The sequence below is a fragment of the Anabrus simplex genome, chromosome 1 (assembly GCF_040414725.1).
Source record: "Anabrus simplex isolate iqAnaSimp1 chromosome 1, ASM4041472v1, whole genome shotgun sequence".
NCBI classification, from domain to species: Eukaryota; Metazoa; Arthropoda; class Insecta; order Orthoptera; family Tettigoniidae; genus Anabrus; species Anabrus simplex.
In genome coordinates this window covers 1,006,048,577-1,006,069,725 of record NC_090265.1, presented here as the reverse complement: position 1 = coordinate 1,006,069,725, position 21,149 = coordinate 1,006,048,577, and the positions used below count along the sequence as shown (strand labels likewise).

Sequence of the window (21,149 nt, the reverse complement as noted above, 5' to 3'; positions counted from 1 at the left end):
ATTCTTACTTTCAATGAACTCCCCCAACAGTCATTTCGGATCTTACCGTACACTTTCCGCTGCCATGGTACAAAGGCTAGTAAAGTACACGTAGCTACCTGTCCACCTAACGATTCTTTGGTCCGTTACAAATTTAAGAGTCGTTTCATGAAATGAGTGGAATAACATAACCCGGCGGGAAAATGGGTTAAATTCCCTTCACTGGCCTTCCTAGAAATATTATTTACCGAGCTCGATAGCTGCAGTCGCTTAAGTGCGGCCAGTATCCAGTATTCGGGAGATAGTAGGTTCAAACCACACTGTCGGCAGCCCTGAAAATGGTTTTCCGTGGTTTCCCATTTCACACCAGGCAAATGCTGGGGCTGTACCTTAATTAAGGCCACGGTCGCTTCCTTCCCACTCCTAGCCCTTTCCTGTTCCAATCGTCGCCATAAGACCTATCTGTGTCGGTGCGAAGTTAAGCAACTAGCAAAAAAAAAAAAAAAAGAAATATTATTCCATCAATTATCTCTTCAGCAAATTTCAAGATGGTAACTAAGTTACGTACGTGAAAATTTCCAAATTATCCATTTTGTCTGCTAGTTTAATGCTCGCCGGCTTGTCATCCCTATTCACCATCATCATTGTTGTTGAAATGTTTAGATGAATATTGTCGAGCTAAATTCAAATTCCTTCTAGCTGTAAAATGAAGTTTTATATTAGTTTATAGCCTAGAAATTAGCTTTTTACTTCTTAGTGTGTAACGTAATTTATTTATTACTTATTTTATGCACTTGCTAGTATTCCTAGATCTCGATTGGGAAACATGTGAAACATATGGAAACTTAACATCAAACAACGATTTTTTTATTAATTTTTAATTTCGTATATTTTTTACGAGGATGGGTATTTCCTGAAATTTTGGTCCAACGGATCTTGAGAGAACTTGTTTTCATAAAACATTATACATTACTTGGGAGAATAATGGTTTTATGGAAGATTTTCAAAAATTCACGGCCTTTGTATTCTTCATGCCGAGGTTAAAATTTAGGAAAGGTAGATTTTCATCCACTGTAATCTTTACAGAGGTAGATCGCGTTCAACAGCCAAACAAATTCCGTCATTGCTGAACAATGATTATTGTGAACTCATTGACCCTCTAAATTTCTCACTGTTGCAAGAAAAGATACACTCAAATAATTCTATACGTTTGGGCATAAAAGAAAATAAATTTATGTTTTTATAACTCTCTGACTGTTGGCCAGTTGTGTCAATGAAAGTCATTGCAAATATATGTCATGCTACGATTTTACATGTTAAAATAAATCTGTAATATATTGAAATATGTACTCCTGTTGATTTTGAGTATATGTTTTACTGTTGATAAATAAAATAGGCTACAGGTATCAGCGCAACGGAAATAAGGGTTTACTGTATTATAAAATCAAATAAATGTCACTGAAGGGTAGGTGGTGTAACAGCAACAGTCCCAGTCGAAGTTAACCGAAGTTGGAACGCCGGCACTCGCCTATGTGCCTGTCCAGACGAGAGCATGGCCTGCTAGACCCAACACCAGTACGGCCAGCGCCGCGGTGCGAGGCTGCAAGCAGGCGCTCAGTCCAAGTCCCGCCGACAGGTGGCTCCACCAGCGACCCGGTATGGGCGACGCCGCGTTCTTGCCCCTCTGCATAGCGGCAGGATGCTCTCCTGGAAGAGGAAAAATGTCGCACATTAGTCAGTTAAAACGCTCAAACGCGGGACTGAAAATACCCTTTTTCACTTCCAAGTTAACATGAAATGTATGAAATAGAATATAATGTACTCCGTCAATACAGTATATTACATAAAATACAAAATTGTCAAATAAAGTATTATCATAAATACAAATACTCAGAATAATATGAAATGTATGTAATGTATATAATGTATGTAATGTATGACTCAATATACTTTCACTATACTTTCACACTATTTCAGTACTGAGTACAAAGTACGTATATTATTATTATTATTATTATTATTATTATTATTATTATGCGTAAAATTTATTTTTAAATTTTGTTTTAAGAACTGTGCCGCATAAAATTGTAGGCAGAAGAAACGTTCCTTTATTTTTATTGTTACGCAATGGCAAGAAATGTATCCACTGTAATGTTTGATGTATAACTTTGTATTATATTATATTATATTATATTATATTATATTATATTATATTATATTATATTATATTATATTATATTATATTATATTATATTATATTATATTATATTATATTATATTAAAACACCTTAAGAATAAAGGCGTTCCACTAAGGCACGAGAAGTGTGAACTGGCTCTGGAGTCAGCTTATGGTTCAATTTCAAATACCAAACCTAAACTACCCCAATACATATGAATTATATTGCTAAAAGGGAAATAAGTGATAAAACCATGCACTTCAAAGGTCTACAAACTTCATGTTTAGTTGGCGGTCCATCTATCTGAATCTCAGTGGAGTAGGCAAGAAATAGCATCTTGGTTTTATTTCTAATGTAGTGGCTGTCCACATGATACAGCTGGTAAGTTTATAGTATACTGATTTATCAGGTGTTTAATTTTTTCAATTGGCTTTACGTCGCACCGACACAGATAGGTCTTATGGCGATGATGGGATAGGAAAGGCCTAGGATTGGGAAGGAAACGGCCGTGGGCTTAACTAAGGTACAGTCCCAGAAATTGTCTAGTGTGTTAATGGGAAACCACGGAAAACCATATTCAAGGCTGCCGACAGTGGGGTTCGAACCCACTATCTCCCGGATGCAAGCTCACGGCTGCACGGACCAAACCGCGCGGCTAACTCACCCGGTAAGTGTTTAATAGAACATCTATTCCGGTGTATTTGTCGATATAAATAAGGGACTTTTCAGTGTCTGAAGTGTTTAAACTTGAACAAAAAAATTGGACCTAAAAACTATGAGGCTGAACAAGTCCAAACTGCGGAACATTCGAGTTTGTATTATTATGTTTCTGACTTGCTACGAAGATTCTATTTACATAAACTGCTATCAGAATTAATTTGAATATGATCAAAAAGAGGATGATTTGGTGTGAAGCTTTCAAGAAACTATCATCAAATTAGCAAATTTAGGTGTCACAGTAGAGATATAAATTGGGTCACTTCTCTAGGACGATTTTTTTATGCGCATTTTTTGACAAGTATTGAGAGTTGTGAATTTAAAAAGGTAAAATTTATATTTTGTTACGCAATACGGAAGACATAGATGAAAAGAAAATGAAATAAATTTTTACACGAAGTGTCGATTACAGAAATCTGATATAACTCATCATTTCTTGTTAACAGGCGTTATCTTCATACTGCTCAATAAGATACCACAATTTTCCATGGTGTCCCCAAATATTTGGGAAGTAATTGGGGAATGGAGGTAATAATCAGTAATTGGGGTTTATATAAAGGTTATAATCAGGAAATGGGGTTGATTAAATTTCATGAAAAAATGGAATTAAACATTTTTAAAATGTTTGGAAATACAATTAATTGTATATGAAAGAAATGTTCGTGATATCTCTATTTTTATGTAGGTGATATTCCCACAAAATTTCGTGACACACTCCCTAAAAGCACAACAGTCCGTACGAACACGTGACCTGCGGTCAATCGTTTATGAGCTACGTCTGAGTTATTATCCGGAATTCAGGACCAAGTTTGGTATCAGGCATAGCGTTACGGACCTGCAGTAGTTCGCCAGCGTGTGGAATAAGGTTTCCATCGAATACGTGCAGTGCCTGGGGTGTTCAAACACATCCGACAATCAATGAAGTGGCGTATTCAAGCGTGCATTCAGGAGCATGGTGAATATTTTGAGGACTTCTTGTATTAGAATGTAGTATCGCCGTTTTTACACGGTGACAGATACTAGACGTGGAATGTGTCACCAATACTTCCCGTACAAATTTGGAAAGTCTGTAACTTCTAAACTATCGACCGTACGTCCTATCGTGGTCTATGGGTTGTGTAACTTGCCTCTCACCTGGAGGCCCCAGGTTCGATTTCCGGCCAGGATAGGGATTCTTACCTGCATCTAAGGGCTTGTTCAAGGTCTAATCAGCCTACGTGATTGCAACTGAAGGGCTATCTGGCGGTGAGATGGCGATCCCGGTCTAGAAAGCCAAGAATAACGACCGAGAGGATTCGTCGCAGTGACCATGCGCCATGACCGTATAATCAGCTGGCCTTCAGAGCTGTGATCGCTTAGTAGGCCATGGTCCATGAGGGCTGTAGTATCATGGGGTTTCTGGACCACCTGATCATAGGGACTTTTTATGTAGTTTTGGGGGTGTAATATCCACCCCCAAGTACTTCCCACATGCTCTTCACGATCCTGTATAAAGCAGGCCATGAAGGCTCCTGGGGGGAGAGAAGGGTACGTTAAAAGTTTCCACTATTCGTATCTTAGCACCAGATCGTGCGATAGTGTATGCCTGGATGACTTTGCACCTGGTACTCATTATTGATGTAGGCTGAATTAACCCTGGTTTAAGTACCTCTCAAGAAGTGGAAATATAGTTTTTAAATATTACAATTTCTTTACGTGAATCGAACCTGCGAGCTTCCCTGTGAACCAACCACGCCATCATTGCCATGGCTAGGCTAGGTTCAGGAAATTAATGTAGACCATGTCCAACCAATCTCCATATCACTCTGGTTCCTAGCGCTGAGCGCGTGCAATAAGACTCTGGTTGAGACTTAAGACTGGTTCAATACGGTACCGTTGAGCACAGGCGGTAGGACGCTAGTTGACTCTTACACAGGCATGTACCGTTGAGCATGTTTAGAAAGACTCCGGTTGATACGAAGTTAAACAGGTACATACCGTTGAGCACATGGAGTAGGAAGTTGGATGAGGTTAAGTTAGATACAACATTGAAACATACCGTTGGCCACACGCAGTAGGAAGATAGATGAGGTTAAGTTAGATACAACCATGAAACATGGCGTTGATAACATGCAGTAGGAAGATATATGAGGTTTAATTAGATACAACCATGAAACATACCGTTGATAACATGCAGTAGGAAGATATATGAGGTTTAATTAGATACAACCATGAAACATACCGTTGATAACATGCAGTAGGAAGATCTATGAGGTTTAATTAGATACAACCCTGAAACATACCGTTGAGCACATGCAGTAGTCAATTAGGTGAGGTTAAGTTAGATACAACCCTGAAACATACCGTTGAGCACATGCAGTAGGACGCTGGCCGAGTCTAAATTAGACGGGCTGCAGGTGTAGTTCCCAGAGTCTTCGCGCCGCCCGTTGTAGATGACGAGCGTGCCTACGGTTGTGTCTGGACCCACTCGCTCCATGCGGATGTCCTTAGCGCTGCGATCGTAGTTGAGGACACGCTCGTTGTCATGGTACCAGAAGATATAGGCCGGCTCCTCTAAGGACTGGGTGATTACACACTTGAGGTTCACGGTACTGCCCGTCTTCACGTATATGTCTGACTCACCAAGAATCTCTATCTTCGGCACTGAAACAAAACAACAGAACTATTAAACACTATCATCTACAACAATATGATTAATATTGGATTTCACTTCATGATTTTATTTTTAGGTGGCCGACACAATTACAAAATATGCTCAACAAGCTGAATGAAGCATCGGAGGAGACTCACTTGAGATGAATCTACGAACGACAATAGGTGGAGGTCCATGGTGGATATCGGAAGAAGTCTACATTCAGGACTGGATGACAATAGATTGAAGGAAGAGAAGACAAAAAAGAGAAGGAGCAGAATAGGAAACTTTTCTGAATCATTTAGATAGTCTTATAGCTTACTGGCTGTTCTAACCGTCGCTGACGGGTTCCTGAACTACTTAATAATCATATGATTAGCAGGGGAGGTTACGTAGATACCACTCATGTGGATCGCGATCAACAGAAACTGTTCACTGCGCAATGTTGCACCCTATGCTTTGACAGCCATGGATAGCACGGTTGTTAGAACTTATGCCCTACAATTAAAATGTAAATGTCACTCACATTTCAGAAGAAAAAGCTAAGGAAAATGCAAAATACTACAGTAATCTATCATGAACTTTCTACGGGAAACAGGAGAGAGTCAGTGTGAGGTGGCTTTTGTAATTGAGACCTCAGTGTTCTAAACCCCCTCGTCGAAAGTAAAACACCGGAAAGTAACAAATGAACACATTATTCCTCAGATCGCTTTAGATTCCCTACCATAGCAAGTCTCTTTTAGGATACAATGTTAACGATTTAAACATTTATATTTATTCTAAAATTACACTTAAAGAAATGGAAATTGCAACACCATGAAGGCATTGGCCGTTTGTGTTGATTTTCAAGATATGGAAAGCCGCCATGTAGATATGTAAACGATCAAAGTTTCAGGCCCATTGGATTGTTGCTACAGGTCTCCCCACGTGATTGCTCGCAGAAGAATCAACTCCAGTATGCGGACTCTGGTGCAGCGTATTTGACTTGAAGTCTGTGCAGTGAAGTATTCTCCGTCAAACATGCCTCGACGACAGAGAAGAGCACGCTATCAACAACTGTCGCCATTTGAGAGGCTTCGCATAATTGGACTGTGTGAGGCTGGATTATCGCTAAGGGCCGTCGCTGCACGTGTTGGCCGACAAGCATCTACGGTACAACGTGTATGGCAGCAGTGGTCAAATGAAGGTACTGGCACAGACCCAGCGCGACAGACAACTGTGAGAGAGGACCGCCGCATCATTTGGATGGCCTGGATGGATCCCCATGCAACAGCAGCGCAAATTCGAGCAGCTGTGGCACCCCACGTTACACAACAAACAGTTGGTAATCGCCTGCGTGCAGCTGGCTTACGAGCCCGTGTCCCTGCAGAAGGTGTTCCATTGACCCCACAACAGCGACGTGTAAGGCTGGCATGGTGTCGAGAAAGATCGACGTGGGTCGACGAATGGCATAGGGTCGTCTTTAGTAAAGAATCACGCTTCTGTCTTGCCCGCAGTGATCGCCGGAATCGTGTGCGCCGACGTACCGGGGAGAGGGGCCGTCCAGATCTTATTGTCGAGAGGCACACAGGGCCAACACTAAGCATTATGATCTGGGGAGCTGTTGGCTTTAATGTGAAATCACAATTAGTGCTTGTTGAGGGCACTATGACTGCTCGACAGTACGTTGATAGGGTACTCAATCCAGTGATTGTACCTATGATGGCGAACATTGCTAATGGGATGTTTCAGTAGGACAATGCCCGGGTTCACACTGCACGCATCTCCAGGAAAGCTCTCCATGACATCACAACCTTAGAATGGCCCGCCAGATCCCCGGACCTCAGTCCTATTGAGCATGTGTGGGACATGATGGGTCGACAACTGGCCAACCGTCCTCAGCTACCCCCAACTCTGGAACAACTGACCCGTGCAGTGCAGCAAGCATGGGGCATAATTCCTCAGGAAGCGATCCAGGGCCTTATTGACTCCATGCCTCAACGAATTCATCAATGTCTTGCAGCTCGTGGTGGGCACATCCTGTATTGATTGTTGTCCAAACTTGCGGTCAGAGGGACCTGAAAGTGTAATCATCGAATTACAACTGAACACTCGTCCTGCATGTTCAATTGCAGCAATGAAGCACCACTCCTTCTGAGTGTTGCAATTTCCAATTTTTTCAGTGCATATTTGAGATTTTATTGAATTTGACACTGAAATAGAAAACATAAATCTCGATTTATGAATTTGCAAACGAAATAAAATAAAATAATTGTTTCCAAGCTCCTCACTTGTATATTTTCTGTCTGACGTCCATTGGTCAACTCTTGTTCTATTTTGACCCTGTCGGTGTTAGATCTGAGAGGCCTAACGATTCCTTCAGTTTGACACTCGTCTTGGTCTTTGTCTTTCTTTTCCCAATTCCATAATTCCTCGAAGGTACATATCAGATTAGAATTAAGAGGGTAAAGTTTCTTCCCCGTCAAACAATAATCACCTTCTCAACATCTAAATTGTATGAAAGATCTCCATTAAAAGTAGTTTTTAAAAATTATTAATCATGTCGCAAAAATTAAGAAAATACGGAATTATTTAGAAGTGGGTGGATTCTTCATCAGGTTATATATTGTTAAAACTGCGTCTTGTGTGAACTGGATCAGTACTATGTAGGTTTTTCTATCGTGGTCTTGAAGACGATTATTGACATTTGTGGATTTTTAACATTTGAACTACAGTTCTTGTTTTTCAATTCATTCATTTGCATTATTACCCTTGATTGTCCACCATTTGGCCACTTAATAGTGATAAAGGACAGGGATTGGTTCTATATTTTTTCGCCATGAGGCCTGTCTTGGCTTTACTACAAGGAGAGTAGTAGTGAGTGGGAGGTAAAGTTAGATGGACATCTTTATTGACTAGTTACAGTGGGTGGATTCTCCATCAGCTTATATATTGTTAAATTGGCGTCTTTTGTGAACTGAACCAGTGCTGTAGCGGTCTTGAAGAAGATTATTGACACTTGTGGATTTTTCTTTAAGCTTAGGCGGACTGAAGTACCTAAAAGTAATACATTTGTGGGAAATGTCACGCTTAGTAACCGCAGCTGTGTGAAAATCTTTGTTCGTTGTTGCTAATACCTAGAACAAGATATTACTACATGGACCCAATGAGACGCTTATTTAAAAAATGCAGCAAATAAAAAAAACATTCAAAACTAAGAAGTTGATGGGAAACGGAGCTCCATAACGCGAAAAACAAATCAACAAATCAACAAATCAGATTTCATTTTTATCCCGTAGTGGCATCAAATCAACTAAGGTTAAGGTTGAAGGAAAAATCCCACCTTCCAGTAATTTACTTTTTATGGCTAGTTTATGTAATTAAAAACATATTCCAGCCTAAAATCTAGTTGAATGACTAAAAAGGACTTGTTTCGTTCCTCTGATTTTGAACATTTTCAGCTATAAAAACATGTATTAAGGTACAAAAATTGACACATATGAAATAAAAAACCATTTATGATTATAAGATAAAATATTCCTTCATATAAAGTTAAAACACTCAACAAGTGAATGTTCGAATTTGTAATACAATCTGTCTGAGTAGGGAACCTAGAAAGTGATCTTTCTGCTAAATGTTGGAGAGGTTGCTATAGTTTTTTAGTATGTAATCTCGATAACTTGTGGATGACGATAGACTTAAGTTTAAAATACGATGACCGGGAGAAACTCCTTAATAAAACCGAAGTTGAGGTTAAAACTTTATAGAAAGTTTTGAGGTGTTGAAGGGAATCTCCCGGCCGGTTTATTCTCTTGCATCGTCAGCTGACTAAACTAAACTAAGTCCATGTCAAATTGGAAGTTGAAAATCATGCTTGCTGCTAATAATGTACCAAATCCTACGGGGTGAATTGGCCAAAACATAATGTGTCCAATCAATGAATGACGATCCATTCCCGGGGCACATGATGAGCAGCAACAGAACACAATGATTAATTTACATTGTTGTGTTCGATGATTTTATTTAATACTTTTTAACTAATCAGAGGCGTCAATGTAAATAACTTAGTTCTGATCATTTTACAGTATATTAAAATACATATTTCCTGATGATTACAGTGAAGTTGATGACTTTCAAATGGAAGTGTTTTAAACTTCAGTACCAAAAAGTATCAAATCCACAATATTTTCTTGGATATTACTTTCAACTGTAAAAGGTTTAGGATAATCACTTTGTATAACAATGCATTTTTCTATCTGAACATAATACAAGTTAAAATTTTACACTCTGAGTGTTTCTCCTCTCCTCAGTAAAATTTTACTTTCGGAGTAGTTTCGTTTTGGAAATGAGCTTCTGATATGAGGAAACAGTAACTCCGGATAAGAGTCACTCATTGCAAGGTGAATATAATTAATCTGACGATATTTTAAATACAGCTGATAGTAACAGAAGGAGAGGCAAACTAAGGAAAATATGACTGGATTGTTGTTGTTACTAGTTGCTTTACGTCGCACCGACACAGATAGGTCTTACGGCGACGATGGGACAGGAAAGGGCTAGGAGTGGGAAGGAAGTGGCCGTGGCCTTAATTAAGGTTCAGCCCCAGCATTTGCCTGGTGTGAAAATGGGATTATGGATTATGTACAGGAAATTCTGAGAAAGTTGGAGAGTTAAGGAGGTGAAGAGCTGTTGGCAATGAACGAGAAGAATGGACAAAATTTGTGTAGGAGGTTAAGACTAAGCGAGTTCATCCCAACGCTGATGGTTAGGTAAAGATTCACAGTATTAAAACAACAAACTAGCACTGCCTTTGAATTTTACATAATAAATTATTAACTATATCACAGTATATTGACTGACATAATGTTTTTGAAATGCAATGAGTCACTTGCATAAAATTCTGCTCAAAAAAGAAAAAAAATAATCTGACGTTTAACTCCTGTGGCAAAATGTATAGTTTACATAGATATTCAGTTTTAATTAACAGACATGGATGCAGAGATAAACGAACGTGTGGGAAAGTAATTTGACAGATTTATACCAATAAGGTAAATATCAAAATGCTTCACATTGGCAGCTTGTAATATCGAACTGTCAGTTACAGTCATTTAGTAGAAGATTCTGGTTTGTAACAATTACTGAACACAACTTCGTTTTTCATGCTGTATACTGTAAACATAACATGTGATGAAGTTCTACTGATTACAAACAATGGAGAGAAAATCGGAATATTATTGAAAGGTTGACGAATAGTGAATGGTTATGATAGAGATATTAATATAGAGAACATGTGTCTCGTAACTCCCTCTGTGGGTAACTGGTGGCCTGCAGATTCCAAGACGACGGGTTCAAATTCGGCAAAGTTAGTCGGAATTTTTAAGGGCGATGAGGAAGTCCATTTTACTTTCCATGTCGTACGTTATAGACATGTAAAAGATTTCCGGCAAAATTAGTTCAAACTTAGCTTAGGTTGTCCAACAGAGAGCCTAATTTCTCTGCCATCTCGCAGATAGTTCTGAAAGGTAAACATCTTCTCTCCTTACCGCACAATAGGGGAAATTTTATAATATAATATAATATAATATAATATAATATAATATAATATAATATAATATAATATAATATAATATAATATAATATAATATAATATAATATAATATAATATAATATAATATAATATAATATACCCTATAGTAGAATAGAACGTCTCAGACACTCCAGATGGCGTCAGATTAAATGCTTCCGCACGGCAGCTTTATTATTATTATTATTATTATTATTATTATTATTATTATTAATAATATTTTACAAGCGAATGGGCCACTGAGGATCACGCTACAACATTTCTTTTCTCTGTGTTTTCTCTGTGTCCAATACTCCTTCATGCATTCGCTGACCTGCTTCTGTTGTTCATCTCTCCAGGCTCTTCCGGTCTTCCTAGTTCTTCCTGCGGCTTGAACACCTTCCAAATTCTTCAGTGTTTTCCTAAACGTATTCTCTTCTAACAGCTGGTCTTCCAAGATGCTTTACCTTTCCATATCCTTCTTCGTTTCCTTAATCAATGCTGTAGTGTTTTTTTCCCCCAGAAAGTATTATTATTATTATTATTATTATTATTATTATTATTATTATTATTATTATTATTATTATTATTATTATTATTATTATTAATTTATTAATTATTTACTACCGGGATCCTCCGTGGCTCAGGCAGCAGCGCGCCAGCCTCTCGCCGCTTGGTTCCGTGAATCAAATCCTGGCCTCTCCATATGAGACTGTGCTGGACAAAGCGGAGGCGGGACAGGTTTTTCTTCGGGTTCTCCGGATTTCCCTGTCATCTTCTATTCCAGCAATACTCTCTAACATCATTTCATTTCATCTGTCAGTCATTAATCACTGCCCCAGGAGAGTGCTACAGGCTTCGTCAGCCGGCACGATTCCTATCCACACCACTAGATTCATTCCATTCCTGACCCGGTAATATGACTGGCAACAGGCTGAGAATTTTCAATGAATTAGTTACGAGAAACGATCAACATGTTCTCATCAACGTGATGCTCCTGGGACAAAAATGACTAGAGATCACGAATGGTGAAATGTGAAATTAAAATATATTTCACTCCTCGGATCATGCCGGCCCCGTGGTGTAGGGGTAGCGTGCCTGCCTCTTACACGGAGGCCCCGGGTTCAATTCCCGGCCATATTAGGGATTTTTATCTGGACCTGAGGGCTGATTCGAGGTCCACTCAGCCTACGTGATTAGAACTGAGGAGCTATCTGGCAGTAAGATAGCGGCCCCGGTCTAGAAAGCCAAGAATAACGGTCAAGAGGATTCGTCGTGCTAACCACACGGCACCTCGTAATCTGCAGGCCTTCGGGTTGAGCAGGGGTCGCTCCTTCATGGGCTGTAGTGCTATGGGGTTTGTTTGTTTTCCTCGGATCTCAGATACTTTTGGGGTTGGCAGAGGGGGAACATGGCCAAGGAGGCGAGAAAATGAAATGAAAGAAGAAGACGAAATGAACCAAATCATCGAAACCTTAAGTTTTACGTGAAAATACTTTATGATTCTTAAACCACGCGGCATTATTTTTTAAAGTTATTGTATTTGTACCTAATTTGAGAACCTGTTGGTACAACTTAGGAAACTAGTTTTCTAACTTTTACGTATCGCAGACTTCCAGAAAACTGATAATATAGTTATTCAAATGGCTAACACTGAACTTTCTCTAAACATAGCAGACATAATGTTTCTTGGCTTCTGAAATAACCCTGGTACTCATCATTAAAGTCAAAGGAAATCAAGCACGAAAACTGCTGTCATTCAAGGAATCTTTCCCATCCCTAAGGTTTTCAAAGTACTCTCTCATACCTTGTATTTAATTTCCTGTGGAAGTTTTGGAAAATAACCTTCTGTGTACAACATAATTGTATTTTTGTTCTCTTTTGGCATTCAGTGACCCATATTTACATCTTCAACGTTCGTTTGCAAATTAAATTATATCTAGTAATGTAACAAATTCTATTTTCGTGAGTTAAATTAAAGGAGTGTACTCTAGGCGCGGCACATTACATAAGTAAAGTTTCAGTCTTCTTTTGTGTGATTTGAGTAGCAATGACATTGTCGGCTGGGCTTGGAAGAGATAATGAAAAGCGACAGCTAGCAGCACAGGCGACAGATGAGAACCTCTCTCTTCTCTCTTTCTCTCTCTCTCTCTCCCTCTCTCTCTTATTCCTCTCCACATTATCATTTTTACAGAATGAAAATAGCTGGAAGGTTCCTCTCAGTGATTGGAGAACTCGTATCAACCCACTTATTTGAGAGGAGGGAAAGAAGAAGACACAGAGAAATAATAAAAGTGAAGATGGGGTTAATGTGAATGGAACCTGTTGACGTCACTCTCCCGCAGGTCTTCCCTGTAAACAATTACGACACCCAGTCTGCCCCCGTTTCCTTCCACCCTTCTTCTTTGTCGTTTGTGACCTCATTATACACCTTCCGCACGACGAGAAATTCACTTTTAGTTCCAACCATCCCTCGTCCTTTTGTTTGACCCACAAAACAAAAGCGACCAAAACAGAGTAGTGTTACGCATGGAAATTACGACAAGGTAGCTTATCGTCTGTCCACAGTGTGTGGAAAATAACATCACTGGCGGCATCTATCTGCCTCAAGTACATCGCAGACAGAGAAATCCATAACTTATTCTCTTTCTCTCTCTCTCTTGGATCTCATTACATTTTGAAATGTACATGCAGAGCAGCCGCCTCTGTGGTGTAGTGGTTAGTGTGATTAGCTGCCACCCCCAGAGGTCCGGGTTCAATTCCCGGCTCTGCCAAGAAATTTAAAAAGTGGTACGAGGGCTGGAACGGGATCCACTCAGCCTCGGGAGGTCAAATGAGTAGAGGTGGGTTCGATTCCCACCTCAGCCATCCCAGAAGTGGTTTTCCGTGATTTCCCACTTCTCCTTCAGGCAAATGCCGGGATGGTACCTAACTTAATGCCACGGCCGCTTCTTTCCCTCCTCCTTGCCTGTCCTTTCCAATCTTCTCATTCCTCCACAAGGTCCCTGTTCAGCATAGCATGTGAGGCTGCCTGGAATAGGTACTGGTCATTCTCCCCAGTTGTATCCCCCGACTCAAAGTCTGAAACTCCAGGACACTGCTCTTAAGGCGGTAGAGGTGGGATCCCTTGCTGAGTCCGAGGGAAAAACCAACCCTGGAGGGTAAACCGATTAAGAAAGAAAGAAATAACATGTAGAGCAAAGCGGTTTATTAAAAGTTTGTTTAAGATTGCGAGATCGAATTCAGACGCAAAAAAGTAGAATTTATAACTGCTAAATCGTAGACTCTCATTTCAATATATTTGTTAGAACTTCAAATGCAAACCTGCGGTCTAGGTACAGAGAGCCTTCCTCTTACCCAGAGGTCACGATTCGTTCCCCAACTGGGTCAGGGTTTTTACCTACGGTGAGATACATGCCCCGCACTAGAAAGCCAAAAATGACGGCCGAGAGGATTAGTTGTGCTGCCCACGAGTTAATTCGCAATCTACAGGCTTTCGGACTGAGAAGCGGTCGCTTGGCATGTCATGGCCCATCAGGGTTATATCATCATGTGATGTGCTTGTTTTGAATTTGAATCGTTAAATCTCTCTCCTGAAAAGAAATGTTTTGAGGTATATGCATTGTTGGCCTACGTCTAGATAATTAGTCATTTACACGTCAAGTCCTTGCCTCACTTTTTACGGGCGTTCTGAGAAAGCGTACTTATACATCGTGGTCAACTGGAAAACAGTGAGTTCATTGAACTTACTTTTCTACTCAAGAGTGGAAATCTCCATAGCTCACTAACGTGAACGTCTTCATTGTTGGCTTTTCCATGGTTCTATCACACTACATGAATGTTCTCAGAGATCTTCATTTTAGGCATTTACAAATCAAACCTTTTTTACTTCTGCGAATTTTCCCGGCGTTTGGTGGTCCATACAAATTTCAGACTTTAAAACGAATGGGAAGGAAATACTCTGTTTTATCGACATGTACACTTATGACTCGTGTATAGCTAAATGAATGTTGGTCAATGTTGGTACTTCTTGTATCTATCATAGACGCGATTGAAATCATTGCAAGAATTTGTCACATTACCGCGTATTGGAGAAGTTTCAAGTTAGTCCGGTTTCTTGACTGAATGGTCAGCGCTGAGACCTTCGATTCATAGGGTCCGGGATTCGATTTGATTCGAGAATTTTAATCGCGTCTAGTTCATTCCTCTGACTCGGCGATTCGGTGTTTGTGTTTGTCCCAGCACTCTCCTCTTCATACAGTCACAATACACTGCAATACCAAAACAACATACCTCTACATACGGTTGGCGCCAGGAAGGGCATCCGGCCGTAAAACAGGGTGACACATTTCACACCAGTGATCCCATCATGGTGTGGGAAAAGCGGGGGAAGAAGGAGAAGAAACTTGAAGCGAGTACTTACCATGAAATGAACAAGAGTTTTGATAATAAGGGACATATTATGATGAAAATTGGGACAATACAAACTGAACTATACACGCGTCCATCCTAATCCTCATTCATATATACCTTGGAGTGTGTGTTGTGGTGAAAACATGTTCGAAGAATTAGTGACTTCCATGGCTGAACGCTGACTAGAATTGCCAACTACTTACTCCTCATTTGCAGTATTAATGGTTCGTTAACATCCCCAAATATTTGATTGTTCACCACTAGTCAGTGACAGGGAAGTTCTTGATGCTGCAAGATAGTGTATTTGGTTTGTTACTTTGAATATTTTGGGGAAAACGAGGCGTAAGAGATCATTCTTTCTTTGATTGAAATAAGGTAACAATGTTGATTGGTTAGATTTTGTCAGTTATACCCGTCGCCACGTTATCTCAACGGCACAGATACATTAACGATGATGATGATGATGATGATGATGATAACTTTAATTTTCAGACTTCGCCGTTAATTCATAAAGTGGTTCTTTTAAATTTATGTTAATACCCTCTCATACAGCCTACCTCCATGCATGACATTCATTCTCAGAGAGGTTATTTGCGAAGAATGAAGGTACAACATCACTTGTAACATTGACACTTCAATCTTTGGTGACATTTTCAACACATTCATGATTTATACAGAATATTCAATATACATAGATCTTTGAACTGAACAGTTTGCAATGCATGAATCCCTTAGAATCTAATATCCACTGCCAGAACACGTAAAAGACTTTATACTTCGTATATCATTCAAACAATCTTAGATGTGAAAGCCATTTTATTTTGTGAAGTATATTCATGGTTTGTGGTATTTCGATACTCTCGTCTGTCAAATTGTTGGTGATGATAATGAAAATAGCATTTACCCCACCTCCAAGCAAACTGACCAGAAGCTCAACCTCTGTGACACGATGACGTACTTACCGACCACGTTAAGCGTGATGAAGTGACTCATCTTGGGCTCCGTGCTCACTTGGCACTCGTATTGGCCGGCGTCTCGGGCCTGCACGTATTTGATCTGAAGCGTCCACGTATCGGTCGCCTCTACCAGGAAGGCTTGGAAACGCTCATCCGCGATGAAGGTGTAGCGATCCACCGTGAGGATGTGCGCGTCTCGACGGCGAATCCACGAGACCTGGAACAAGATCATACAATACTCATTGGTGTGGGCTTCAAAAATCAAATACAGCAGTCGAGAATCATGGAGGACATTCCCAGAAGTACCTGATTTTCTCTCTTCTACGTAGTATGTCTCAAATAATTGAGAGATTGAATGTAAAAACCTACAGTACGCATCTTATACGGATATAATTTAACTAAGTCTGTAACAATTATTGTACTAAGGAGGCAAACGTTGCAGTTATCATTGTTTGCTCCTATTATTTCCATTGTTAATATCATACTCTACAGAAAATATGTCGTCGAAACAGTATCATTTCTTTTTCTTTAAATGAAACGATTTCATTCCATGAAAGTAGCGTTTGTCCCATGTTATATCTAGGCTTTTAAGCGTAACATATTAAATCAAAAATCTTACTTTTGAGAAAAAGCGGTTTTATAGTTTACACCGACTTAGTACCAGTATTTGCTCTGATAATATGAATATTAACAATTTAACAAATTATGCAGTGGATTTGTTAAGAATTTCTAGAATAATATTCTGTATCTAAAAATGTATTTTTCGTAGCCAGCCAAATTTAACTAAGACTTTTATAAAAGCATGACTCTGATAAACCGTGCTTAGTATGTTTCACCGGCCACGAGTCGTTCAAGAAAAGTGACATAACTAAATGGAATATGAATGTGTTCCACCTACTTATTTTTTAGTACATATAAAATTTAGAGCACTTACGACACAATGTGTTATCTTATTCTGAAGGTGATTTACCTTTAAAAATTTAAATTAAGTTTCTACAAATCAATGCCAATAATAACACGAAAAGGTACTAACAACAATTAGCAACAAATGTTTAAACATTATCATTGCATCAAGTCATCTCAGACTTGTGATGTCCATCAGCTAATGAATAATGCGAATAAGCCACATAGAACAATAATCGTTAACAGAAAAAACACACACATTCCATCTAAGTCACTACAAAGATTACAATTAATTCTGGTTAAAATACTAAGTTACTTAATGCATTTTGCATCAGTTAAATTCGTTTCTCGAGATTCAGCTAGAGAATAAAACGTGAGTAACGAAGTGACTAACAAAGTGACCTGGTAGGACTTAATGTTAATGACTTGATGTGACGAAGTATCTATGTAGTTTTAAACAATACTTAGTAAAGTATAATGACATAAATGTTGTCTCAACGAACAAAAAAGGAAGGAAAAGAAAAGAGAGATAGAAAGATGAAGTGCATGTCATTTTATAAGTTCCTCGCAGCTACACTATTCCGAGAAACAATTGAACATATAACGTATGTTGTGGGTATCCCAGGGTCTATATCTACATAAGAGGTGAGTTATATTTTGATAATAATTAAAATGAAGTATGATAAAAATATTAAATATGAGGAATATAAAATATCACGTGCTCGTTCAGTTTTGAGTGACTATACAATTACCTAAGACAAAGACTCAGGGGATTCATGTACGGGAGAAGCTGAGTCGATACATACATCGTACCGTGCTATTTCGCAAAGGACATTTCTTGTCGTAATCCTTAAGCCTTTAAGTGCTATGTATTTCCAGATGTATAAACACCCCTGTGCTGAGTAATTTTCGTACTACTTAGCTTCATTCTGTACGAAGCCCATAATTCAATTTAACACATTTTCTCTCCTCCAATTCGTTCCATATAATTCATTAAGTTACATTTTATATACACACACATGTAATGTCATCATAGAGAGAGTTACCAGTCCTGGGATCTCCCGGCACTAAAAGCCATACGCCATTTCATTTCATAGAGAGAGTAAATCTGAAGTAAAAGGCTCTGCAGACTATTAAAAGACATCAGGTAAGTCTACTTGCAAATGACAGCACCTCAGACAGCTGGAATGAAAATGAAAACCTGGGTCAGGGATGCAATGAATGAATCATATAAAGGCTGTTAGTAAGATAGGGTCGCCACTCCCAAAGTGATGGATATTAATGACTGATAGATGCTATGAAATGAGAATGGAGAGTGTTGCTGGAATGAAAGATGACAGGGAAAACCGGAGTACCCGGAGAAAATCCTGTCCCGCCTCCGCTTTGTCCAGCACAAATCTCACATGGAGTGACCGAGATTTGAACCACGGTATCCAGGGGTGAGAGGCCGACGCTCTCAGACAGATGGAATATGGACCGTAAAATGCGCTCGCACAACGACGAACCATTTCGTTAATAGTATTACCGTATGGTAGCACACAAGACGAACCGTTTCGTCAATAGCGCCTCAAATAAATGAAATATGGAACTAAACATCAGCGTAGTAACGAACCGTCTTGTCAATAATATTGCTGCAGGGTAGCCGCCATGACGAACTGTGTCGTAAAGAGCACTCTGAAGATTTGTCCAATACACACTTGAGAAGTTATATTATATTACGGGCAGTGTTTAAGGCAATTTGTAGCGAATGCTGTCATACGAACACTTTCTAAGAGCATAGAAATGTACCCTCGTAGGACAGAGTGTAGATGAACCTCCATGTGTTGACTAATGAAGGAATTTCTAAGACATTATGCTCCTCTTTTTCAGTCGTGCTTGTACTCGGGGATTTTTTATTATCTCCTGTTTTAATACTCTTTTATTTCAGGATGACCCAATAAATGTACATCCACATGTATACACACATAATTCTAATCAACCATGAATGGCCACACTTACTAAGTGCTGTCTCTCTTCAGTATGGTACAGTAGGTGGGGAATGAACGTTGCTCACGTCCGCAGGATTTACCTCCACATTGCCCTGCACGTGTTCCCTGGGTGGTGCTAAACGAGCAACAACACATTGGCGGCCAAACTATCAACAGACGTTGATTTCCTGGCCAAATGGACTCAGAACTTCTGCAAATGGTCCTTCTCAGGACCAACCTGCAAAGATACTAGGACCTTCTTTACGAATATGCCAAATAAACATCGAAGGAATATCCAGATCGAAGAGTGAACATCTTTCTAGAATCCTTCTTGAAAACAACATCGATTTAGTGGCCATTCAAGAAACTCATACTGCGACTGAGGAACAGCTAAGATCGAGAGGAAAGATCCCTGGTTATATTGTTATTGGGGCAACCTACCACCAGACGTATGGGGCAGCAACTTTTGCTCGTTCGAATCTACAAGATGTTCGGCTCATTTCAGCAACTGTGACTGACGATGTTCATGTGGTAACTGTTGACATATCGGGCATCAAAGTGGTAAATGTGTATAAACCACCATCTGTGGCTTGATCAAATGAAGTGCTCCTCACCCAGAATCATCCAACAATATATGTCGGAGATTTCAACAGTCACCATCCGAACTGGAAATATGATGATACAGATGAATGTGGCTCTCATCTAGTCACCTGGGCTGAAGCTAATAATCTACACTTGGTTTTCGATGTAAAAGATAGACGAACCTTTAAGTCAGCCCGCTGGAAGAGAGAATACAATCCTGATCTTAGCTTTATCACTGAAGATGTAAACGGTATTGTCCTGCCTACTACAAGGAAAGTAACGGAAAACTTTCCCCACAGTCAACACAGACCTGTCATGATAACTACAGGAATACAAATACCTTTGGTTAAAAGCACACATCGACCACGCTGGAATTTCAATAAAGCCAAGTGGAATTGCTTTTTAGAAGATCTTGACAAATGTGTCCGATTCATAAAACCTATTCAGTCTAACTACGAGCGTTTTGCTGGACTTATTATCTCAATTGCCAAGAAATACACTGCCTGACAGAGCAAATGCAACACCAAGGAGGAGTGGTTCGAAAGGGATGAAAGTTGGGGAAAAAACAGAGACGGCACGGACGAATAATTGATGTTTATTTCAAACCGATATGCAGGTTACACAATGCGCACGGCATCGACTCAGTAGGATGTAGGACCACCGCGAGCGGCGATGCTGATGCACGCAGAAACACGTCGAGGTACAGAGTAAATAAGAGTACGGATGGTGTCCTGAGGGATGGTTCTCCATTCTCTGTCAACCATTTGCCACAGTTGGTCGTCCGTACGAGGCTGGGGCAGAGTTTGCAAACGGCGTCCAATGAGATCCCACACGTGTTCGATTGGTGAGAGATCCGGAGAGTACGCTGGCCACGGAAGCATCTGTACACCTCGTAGAGCCTGTTGGGAGATGCGAGCAGTGTGTGGGCGGGCATTATCCTGCTGAAACAGAGCATTGGGCAACCCCTGACGGTACGGGAGTGCCACCGGCCGCAGCACATGCTGCACGTAGCGGTGGGCATTTAACGTGCCTTGAATACGCACTAGAGGTGACGTGGAATCATACGCAATAGCGCCCCAAACCATGATGCCGCGTTGTCTAGCGGTAGGGCGCTCTACAGTTACTGCCGGATTTGACCTTTCTCCACGCCGACGCCACACTCGTCTGCGGTGACTATCACTGACAGAACAGAAGCGTGACTCATCGGAGAACACGACGTTCCGCCATTCCCTCATCCAAGTCGCTCTAGCCCGGCACCATGCCAGGCGTGCACGTCTATGC

The 21,149-nt window shown here is 40.1% G+C and overlaps 1 protein-coding gene across 1 annotated transcript in view; it reads right to left on the bottom strand.

Moving 5' to 3' along the window:
• Positions 1–876: 876 nt before the first annotated feature.
• The window catches only part of LOC136857885 (neurotrimin), a 749,463-nt gene continuing 729,190 nt past the window's right edge, over positions 877–21,149 (bottom strand). The window contains exons 3-5 of the mRNA XM_067136920.2: positions 16,423–16,633; positions 5,217–5,516; positions 877–1,686 (exon numbers count right to left, since the gene is read on the bottom strand). Coding sequence (XP_066993021.1) covers positions 1,508–1,686; positions 5,217–5,516; positions 16,423–16,633 — 690 coding nt within the window. The 3' untranslated portion in view covers positions 877–1,507. The remainder of the gene's footprint in view (positions 1,687–5,216; positions 5,517–16,422; positions 16,634–21,149) is intronic.